Source organism: Phalacrocorax carbo, chromosome 1, assembly GCF_963921805.1.
Source record: "Phalacrocorax carbo chromosome 1, bPhaCar2.1, whole genome shotgun sequence".
NCBI classification, from domain to species: Eukaryota; Metazoa; Chordata; class Aves; order Suliformes; family Phalacrocoracidae; genus Phalacrocorax; species Phalacrocorax carbo.
Genome location: NC_087513.1, coordinates 136,429,722 through 136,439,279, shown reverse-complemented (window position 1 = coordinate 136,439,279; position 9,558 = coordinate 136,429,722). Strand labels below are relative to the sequence as shown.

The window sequence follows — 9,558 nt, the reverse complement described above, 5'->3', positions numbered from 1 at the left end:
TATAGCATGTGTGTATACATATACACTACATTATATATAACTACATATATGCTTTTCTATGTAGAGTGTATATGTATACTGTGTATATATAGTGTGTGTATGCATGTGCACTACATAGTTATGTACCTTTTAAAAAATACATAGAGAGGGTACTTACGTTATGCGTTCCCAGCCCAGCCTTTAAGCACCGAACTACAAACCCCCGCGACCCCCCGGGGACGGCTTAGCCCCCATCGCCCGCCGCGCGCCAGGCCCCGCCCCCGCCGGCCAGGCCCCGCCCCGCCCCCGCCCCCGCCGCGCCAGGCCCCGCCCCCGGGCGGCCGGGCCGTAGCCCCCGCCCCCCGCCGCGCGCCCTGCCCTGCCCGCAGCCGCCGCGCCGATGCCACGTGGGAGGCGGCGGAGCCGCCGTCGGCGCCGGGCCGGAACGGCGGCCCCCCTGACGCTGGGGACGGCTCTCGCCGGGCGCCGGGAGGAGGGGAGGTCGCGGAGCCCCCGGGACCGCGGCGGGATCGCCGAGACCCGATGGGTGCTCGGCGCCGTGGCGCCCGGCTCGCGGCTTGGCCTCCCGGGCCTAGAGGCGCTGGCGGCGGCGGCCGGGCCTAGGGGCGGCTCCCCGCCCTGGGCGGCGCCCTCGCTGCTCCAGGTGCCGGCGGCGGCACAGCCGGCCCCGCGGCGGGAGGGCAGCGACCTGCCGGCCGGCGCGCCGGCCGCCCTGGCCGTGCTGCGCCTCCAGCCCGGCGCCGAGGGCTCGGCGCGGGCGGCGGCGGCGGCGGGGGCCGCGCCGCGCCTGCGGACCGTCTACGTGAACCCGCGCTGGCTGGAGCGGCAGGCCGCGCTGGGGGCGGCGGCGGCGGCGGCCAGCCCCTGCGCCGAGGCGGCGGCGGCGGCGAGCGGCGCGGCCGGGGCCCCGGCGGCGGCAGCGGCCGCGGCGGCGGGGCAGGGCGAGGCGGCGGCGGCGGCGGAGGCGGCGGCCACCCCCTACGTGGGGCTGCGGCGGCCGCTGGGCTACCAGCTGGCCAAGGCCACCAAGGAGCGGATCTGGCGGGGGGAGTTCATTGACCTCTTTTCCTTGCTCCACACAGAGCTGGCCCCCGAGCACGGCCCGCGCCCGGGGGACACGCTGGACCAGTGGGTCTCGGCCTTCCTGGTGTACGCCAGCGTGCTGTGCGAGAAGCACCCGGCGCGCTGCGGAGCCATGTTCAAGTACCTGGACACCATCCGCAAGCTGCACGCCACCTACGGGGGCACCTCGTGGATGAGCTACGACGAGGACTTTCGGCGGCGGGTGGCCAAGGACCCCACCCTGCCCTGGGGCGACGTCGACCTCGACCTCTGGATGAAGTGGATGGCGCCCCTCAAGTCGCTCGTCAGCAGGCAGCCGCGGGCTGAGGGCGAGGCGCAGGCTTCGCCGGCCCCGCCGCCGCAGCCGCCACCGCCGCCGCCATCCCAGAGCCCCGAGCGGGAGGAGAAAAGCCAGGTGTGACGGGCCGGCGGCCACGGCGGCGCGTTTGCCCGCTCCCCTGGCAGGGCACGGTGCCCCCTCAGAGCGGGAGGGCAGAAGGGGGCGGTTGGGGTGCCCTTGAGTCAGTGCGCAGCTCTTGCCTCATGGCGCTGACCACCTTTGGGTTGGCTTCTTCGGGTTTTGGTTGGCTCGTGCCAGCTGTAGGGCCGCGGCGACGGCCAGCGAGGCGCCTCGCCTCACCTGCCAGGGGCCCCCACGGGTGTCCAGCTGGCCACCGTGGGAGGCGTGGGCGTTGCTGTGGAACAAGAGCATGCTCTCAGCAAATAATTGTTTGTAGCATTTATTGCTCTGGCCACCAGTAGGTAGGAATCCCAATAGTTCTCCCGCCCCCCGGTACGTAATTGCAATTTCCTTAAGGTGTCAGAAGAACAGGGTGGGTTTTTTGCCTGAGTTGTCTTTAAAAAAAACAACTTTTTTCAGCAGTACAAATACCGATAGGTAAGACAAAGAGTGCAGGCTCTACAGTTACTATGGGAGCATGTGGTAGTCGTAGGCTGTGTGGGAGGCCAGAAAAATTGAAGCGAGTAAAGGCAAACTTAAGTATGAATGGCCCTAGCTTGTAAATTCACTGTGATCTGGAGATATAACCTGGCTTGGGATTCGGTAGCTTTAATCCACAAGTTCTGGCCTGTTTTGTGGGAAAAGAGGGTGGGTGTGACTAGGGGAAGGAGGGAAGGTTTTTGTGTACCTTAAGGTTTTGCTTTCAGTATAGGCATCTGAGAGTCACTGAATTGGTATAACCCCTGATGTACACGGGCAGATCTACCATCTCCGCTGCCTGAGCTGTGACAGCGAGCTCTGCTGATACAAAGGGTTGCCTGACTATATTAGGGGTTGTGCTGATTCTCTTATACTGGTGGCTGTAGTCTCTCGGATCCCCAGCATAGAAAATGCTGAATGCTAAAGGTTGATTTTCATGCCAGCTGGATGATGGTAGGGAGATTCTGTCATACTGGCTATATTTATTTCTAAGCAATTTGTTTTTAGGACCCTAGGAAGAACCTTTGCATTCCTGAAGGGGTTTTGCTAGCTCATCAGATGCTGTGCTGCCCAGGGATTGTCAGCGCAGAGGAGTGGCTAAATTGTTGGACTCTGTTAGCCTGATCTGGATGGGGAGGACCCTTTTTCAGGGAATCTGCAAGTGTGTGGTGTGTCACGCCAGGTCCTGGCTTGGGTACCTATCAGAAGTGACTTGTCTGGGCTGGCGTACAATAAAGAAGGGGAGCAAGCAAACACCACGCAGCAAATACCGTAACAGCTCCCGATGCAGGCTGTGTGGCCTTGGTGCCTTCTGTGGTTGATGCTCTTGATTTATGCAACTTGTTCTGATACCTCTCTTTAGATTTCTCCGTTCTCAAAAACAACAGCTCAGTTCTTGTTTTGCTATGGATCTTACGTCAGCACCAGGCGGGCAATGGCTCATAGCATTCATCCGAGACTGGGTCTTCAGTTTGTCATGCTAACCAGACTTGTAACTTCTTCCACCCTAGCCAGTCTGTCAGTGCAGGGCTTTGCACTGTTGTCTGCTGAGGCACCAGAGGCCTTGATCCCCTTGGTTTCGTGGAAATTTCCCCATTGATTTTTAGCAGTGGCAATGACTTTTTTAAAAAACTTCCCCCCCCTTTACATCTGGAAGAAACAACCAGAAATTATGTAAAGAAAAATGTGTTTATTTTAACTAAATATTTTACAAAATGCCAGAAGTTTAATGTTTGTAAACACAGTAGTGCTGTAGCAGTACAACAAAAAGTAAAAGTTGTTGTTCAGTGCGAGTTCAACTGCCTTTTTATTATTAGAGCAGTTTTTAATGGGTAGCACATAGCTTCTTATAACTGTTAAAAAGAGAAAAAAGTCCTTAACTGAAATGATGGTTTGAACAGCTGTTAAATATAGATGAGGCCTAGGTTAAAGCATGAGTTTATCCTTGGTGAGGCAGCAGCAAAAGAATGTTGTTCTCTTGGAGGTGACCTGTGGGTTTCCCCTTTGCCTCCCCAGCTCCTCGCAAGCTCCTATTATGTTGTGTAAAACTACTTCAGAGAAATAAGAGGTGACTTCATAATTGGACAAAAGAATCAGAGAATGAAAATGGGAGAGAATAGCCTTTCATGGGCTTACAGCTTTGGCCTGAACCTAAGCTTTTCCACATTCATGCTGTCAAGAGGAAGAGGAGGTGTTTCACGAAGACCGCTTTCTTCCATATTGTTTCTTTAAACTGATTTTGTTTTCGTAATTTCAAGGCATATCATTAGGCAGCCTGTACGGATTTCATTTCCCCTTCAGTTGAAGGCTCCTTAAATTTCAGCTTGAGGTAGTGCCTGTATCTCTCTGGTTCTGCAGTTCCTCAGAAGGTTAACCAGTAAAAAGAAAGTCAAGGAAAAGAAAGTGTCATGTTTGAAGCTAGCTGTCCTTTCTGAGGCACCGATGGACAGCTGTAACTTCGCTTTACGCAGAAAGAACAAAGTGAGGAACCCTTGTTTTAGTTTGAGTGCGATAATTGGGGCATGTGTAGGATAGCTGAGATTGATTCCTGAAGTTTATGTTTGTGTTAACTTCAGACAACTCTCAATTCTTTTTTCCAGACTCCATGAAAACAGAAGGCCAGTTGGAATGGCAGTCAGACTAAGTGGGTGAGTTTATATATAAAACTGACTAACTTTGGATTTTAAATATTTGCAGATTTGTTAAATACAGAATTTCTTATTGGTGCCAACAGCCTGACTCCGTTGGTGTTTAAGTGGAGCTCTGGTATTCTAGTGCATTCTTTTACCTCTGCTTCTGTTGCGTTGCAAGCTGTGCTAGAGAAGACATAGGAAATTCATTTTACCCAATCAGCAATTGTAACAATGGACTACAAACCTGCAGAGCAAGCCAGTTTGCTGGAAAACAGGAATTCCTGCAGCGCAGCACTTGCCACAGACTATCCAAAGAGGGCAAAGATTCAGGAAGGTGAATAAATTGAACATTGGTTGAATGAGGTCAGGAACAGTCTCCCGGAGGAGAACCCTGCCCTAAAATACTACTTTGAAAGTATAAGCCAATTAAATGTGCAGATTAACCCTTCTCATTTGAGCAAACTTGTGTGCAATCCTGGATCTTTGCAGATCACAACCGGACACTTCAAAAACCTATGTACTATATTTGTTAAAAAAAAAATAAATCATAACTTGTCTTGTTACAGCTGTTACTTTTACCATTTCATTGAGAATATCTGCAACATAAATGTATATTTGACTTGAAACAGTATCATACACTTGGTATAATAACTCAGGTTGTCAACAGAATTACTCTGTGAGGCTCAATATCACCTCTCCATTCTTCTCTAAAGAATGCATTAACCATTGCTGTCATTGCCAGAAATCAGTTAGAGCCCAATTGTGCATTATGAAATTCTCCATCAGATGTAATAATTGACCTAAATTATTATTCTAATTTTATCCTCGTAGAATACTTAAGATCCTGAGCATCAGACTAGATGTTTGTAGTCTGGTGTTCATGAAAATCATATTCACTGGTTCACGGTTTAATCATTCTACATCTCAGTATTTTGTTTTCTTTTTCCCTTGCATACTAGGGAGTATGATCAAGGTAATACTATGATCCAGTAACGCGCATGATGGTAAGGGTATGCCTTTAGTTGTTTCAGGAAAAAGCTGCCGTTATCTGCTCTCCTTTACCTTTCTTTATAGTTTCAATAATATGCATAACATGAAGTGTTTGTAAATTGATATTAAACTGTTTGTGACTTCACCTAAATAAATTTTTATATATAAATGCTGTTCTTAATCTTAGCCTTTTTGTCCCTCCCTCGTTCTTATATTGCCACCTCCCCTTTTGTAATCTCTGTTTTCCATCACTTGACCTTTTACAGAATTTCTGGTTTTCTGTTACGAAAGCACAGCCAAATCTTAAAGATCAACAAAAGACAAACTGGCCTTTGAAGTTTGCTTTCAATATCTTGCATAAAGATTTGATAGTGTTATAACTGTAGTTGTTGTAGCTTATTCATCTTTGACAGGTGTTGAGACGACGATATGTATGGGACCTTGACATGTCTGAAAATGAAAAAGCCACTCTCCTGAGAAACACTATTTTAATGGCCTCGAAACTGGGACTCTGATCCAGTTAATGCTGAGATATGCGCATTCAACACAGCAGAATGTAGAGTGCTTTTACAGATGGAATTACAAGTTACAGAAACACCTTTTACTTTCTGAGAAGGGGCTTAAGCTCAATAATGAGATCACTCATGCCATTTTTCCTTTATCCTGTTTTTTTAAGAAATCAGAACTCAGTCACCCACTGGCCCATGTTGCGTCTCCTCACCACTGTTGCTACACGTGAACCACTGCAGATGTCTCCTCCTGAGGAAATGCTGTAATAGCGGCAGGATTTGGGGGGAGGCATGGGAAGGAGGGCATGTGGAGCAAGGAAGGATGAGCAGATGTGGCTCTCCTCAGTCTCACCGATGAATTGCACAAGTGTAGGTCTTAACCTACTGACTCAGAGCAGCAAAGCAGCAACAGTTTTGTTTTTCTTGTCCTATTTGGGAGCTGCATACCCAGCTGGAGTCTGAAACGCTTCCTAACGCTCTTCGCTGAGTCCTGCCAAGAATTTGTTGGGTTTTTTTGTTACTCTCTCCAGTCTTCACACAGTCTGGTGCCCTTCCTGGCACTCTGTCACCTCCCAGTTTCCTGGTTGCTACTGGTGCTGGGTCAGACCACCCTGTCTTCTGTGTCTGCAGTAGGCAATTGCCAGCGCTCTGCCTTGCTCTCCAGTGGCAGTGGCTGCTTTAAAATCGGTGGCTGCTTTCATAGAGAAACTTGCCTTTCAAATCATTAGCAGTGGTGTCTTAAAACATGTGGGAGTTGCCACTGCAACCCTTTTTTTTTTTTTTTCCTTCTTCCTTCCACCCCAGTTCATAAGCTTGGCCTTCCTCACTGTCTTTGAGCCACCCAGTAATTTCACTGTGGTACTTTTGTGTTCTTGCTTTGGGGTTTATTCTTGCATGTGTGCTTTTCCCCTCATTGCTGTGCTGTAAGCTTCTGAAATTTCCTTGTTCGTTAGTTTCTCATTAAAAGTGTTGGACTTCAATGGGTTTCTTCAAATTCCAGCAGTTAGTTACTGGCAGGCAGCATGGGGGTGCTGAAGATACCTGCTGTCTGAAAGCGGATACCGAGGATAACCTTTTAAGTGATGCGTGAAGACAGTGCAAATGGTCAGTGAGAGGCTTAGCATGGAAATGATTCCGTTTTTCATTCAGTAACTGATCTGCAGCAGAAATCAGTGATACACAGGAATTATAGTTTTTTATACTATTTCTGTAAGTCCTGTTACTTGGTGGGGGTGGGGTGGGTGGAGGGAGGAACGACAAAGACACACTCATCTTTTCGGTGTTGCTGCAATTTCAAAAACCTCGAACATCTGTACAAAGTTGCAGCAAAGCTTTTCACCAAGACTGATGGACTTGCCAGTTGTAAATAAATACTTGTAAAATGTGGGGGAATTGATTTGTTTGAGAGAACCAGAACCTCACGGAAAAATAATTTTCTGTCAGTTGACTAGAATTAAGTAGCGCATACATTTTGGGGAGTAATTTCAGACAAGTTTATTGCTCGGGATTTCTAGCAAGACAGAATTCTTTTTCCACAAATATGCTTCTTCATGTGCTGGATTGATAGGCATTGTTGTTACAAAGAGCAAATTAAAACCAGTGCAATGTGTCTCTTGACAGCACAAAATGTGTTGCAACTCAGAAAGGGATGAAGCTAAATTACCTGTGCCATTGAGCCAGCTGACATGGCTTGGGAGTTTAGAGTTGAGCTTCTGCAAAGGCACAGTCAGATAAATGGGATTTCCAGCTTCCACCTGTGTGCAGCAGTTAGGTGGGAGGTACCTCGAACATACAAAAAACGAGACAGTGTTACTACTCTTCTGGCCTGACTAGTATAATGATGTGTATTTAAAGGTTTGATGACAGCAGAACATTTTGCACACGGGATAGCCTGTCGCACGTGCAGTTGAGCAAAATTATATCTGAGCTCTGATGAGATCCTGTCAGTTATGCAACGTGACTTCCAATTTAAGCTTAAACTGTTGCTTTCCCTTCCTTTTTCTCCCATTATCTCACCAACTATTGTTTTCTCCACTATAAAATCTGGTGAACACAGCAAGCATGTCCTGAGGGTCAGCAGTAGGATCAGGCAGTGTCTGACTGGACTGTCTGCATGTATGGAGCCATTGACCCCTGTGTGGGTAGTTCTGCCAAGTTGGTATGGTCTAGCATGAAGAAATTTAGTATGTGTCTCAGTGTGGCTGGACAGAGTGCACGCAGGACACCCTCCGGCTGCCTGCAAGGCTCATCTGTTTTTGAGAAGCCAGTGGCATTGGCAACAGGTCTTTATGTCCACTCCCAAGGTAAAATCAAAACCAAAAGCCCGGAGACTGTTACGACCATTGAGTGGAGGGATGTGAGTCAGTGTTAACAGCCTAGAGCCTAGGTGTTCGTGCAAATGTTACCTAGTGAAGTTATCAAACTGTTTTTTAGGTCACATGCTAAACAGGGAATGCAACAAAAGGTAGTGTCTATGGGAGTACTTTTGGCAGTTCTTTCTACAGAGAGATGATATCCCTGAAAACTCAGCTAGAGAAATGATAAAGCTAGATCTTACTTTTCCCCTGTTGTTTTGGCACTCAGTTTTCACTCTATTACCCTATGACAAAGTTCAGTGTGCATTAGTCCAGCCCAATACAGCACACAGATTTTTATCCATGTAATCTTCTGGGTCCAGCACTCTTTTTTATCTTTTTATTTGTTTGGGGTTTTTTTTTTCGTCTGGGAATTCTTGTCAAAACCAGTTGGCATCTTTGCAGTTTGGCAGTTTACTGGGCAATTGGCTTAACAGCAGCTGAGATTTAAAAAGCAGAAGCATGTTTACAATATCTTACGTATTTGTAAACTTGAAATATTTCGAGAAGTACTTCCACCTTTTTTTTGTGGTTGGTGCTCTTCCTTTACTTTAAAGAACACTTTCTTCTTCCCAAGGTCTCAGTGCAGTGTTGCTGTCTTCGTATTTCCAGGGCAGCAGGGGAATGTTTACATCCAAACAACATCTATTTTCTTTGAATTTTTTAACTGAAAAAAATTTTGTCCATAAAATCCTTTCCACAAAACTCAGTCACTGTTTAGCTTGATCTTTTTTAGGTTCTGTGCAAAGTCTAAAACTCAGATCACATTCATTTTTCAGTTTTTTTTTTTTTGTGAATCATGTAATAAGAGCATTGTATCTGCACCTTCAGCAGCAGGTGTAGAAAATCGTAGAATCATAGAATCATTTAGGTTGGAAAAGACCTTTAAGATCATCAGGTCCAACCATTAACCTGGCACTGCCAAGTCCACCACTAAACCATGGCCCTAAGCACCAGATCTACCTGTACTGGTATTAGTAGCACTGTTTATTTTCATTTTCAGTCCTAAACCAAAGAAAGAGTTGTATGTTACCAGAGCAGGACGACATGATTAAATATTGGGTACTTGGCTATTTCAATACCTCCAGGGATCGTGACTCAACCACTTCCCTGGGCAGCCTGGTCCAATGCTTGACAAGCCTTTCAGTGAAGACATTTTTCCTAACATCCAGTCTAAACCTCCCTTGGCACAACTTGAGGCTGTTTCCTCTTGTCCTATCGCTTCTTTCATGGGAGAAGAGACCAACACCCACCTTGTTACAGCCTCCTTTCAGGTAGTTGTAGAGAGCGATAAGGTCTCCCCTCAGCCTCCTCCAGGCTAAACAACCCCTGTTCCCTCAGCTGCTCCCCATAAGACGTATTCTCCACACCCTTCCCCAGCTTTGTTGCCCTTCTCTGGAGACGCTCCAGCACCTCAATGTCTTTCCTGTAGTGAGGGACCCAAAGCTGAACACTGTATTCCAGGTGTGGCCTCACCAGTGCCGAGTACAGGGGCACGATCACTCCCCTACTCCTGCTGGCCACACTAGTCCTCATACAAGCCAGGATGCTGTTGGCTGCCTTGGCCACCT

The 9,558-nt window shown here is 48.1% G+C and overlaps 1 protein-coding gene across 2 annotated transcripts; it reads left to right on the top strand.

Moving 5' to 3' along the window:
• Positions 1 to 339: 339 nt before the first annotated feature.
• LOC135318321 (uncharacterized) lies at positions 340 to 6,613 on the top strand. 2 transcript variants are annotated; one of them, XM_064475511.1, is made up of 3 exons: positions 340 to 1,477; positions 4,102 to 4,149; positions 5,538 to 6,613. In XM_064475511.1, exons 1-2 carry the CDS (start codon positions 380 to 382, stop codon positions 4,108 to 4,110), a joined length of 1,107 nt encoding a protein of 368 aa, XP_064331581.1. In that variant the 5' UTR covers positions 340 to 379; the 3' UTR covers positions 4,111 to 4,149; positions 5,538 to 6,613. The 2 variants fall into 2 exon arrangements, with proteins under 2 accessions (XP_064331581.1, XP_064331572.1); XM_064475502.1 differs by lacking the exon at positions 5,538 to 6,613 and adding an exon at positions 4,236 to 5,291.
• The last annotated feature ends 2,945 nt before the right edge of the window (positions 6,614 to 9,558 follow it).

What these genes read in the sequence shown, in the direction of transcription:
- LOC135318321 (XM_064475511.1), top strand. Translation starts at nt 380, where the DNA reads ATGCCACGTGGGAGGCGGCGGAGCCGCCGTCGGCGCCGGGCCGGAACG.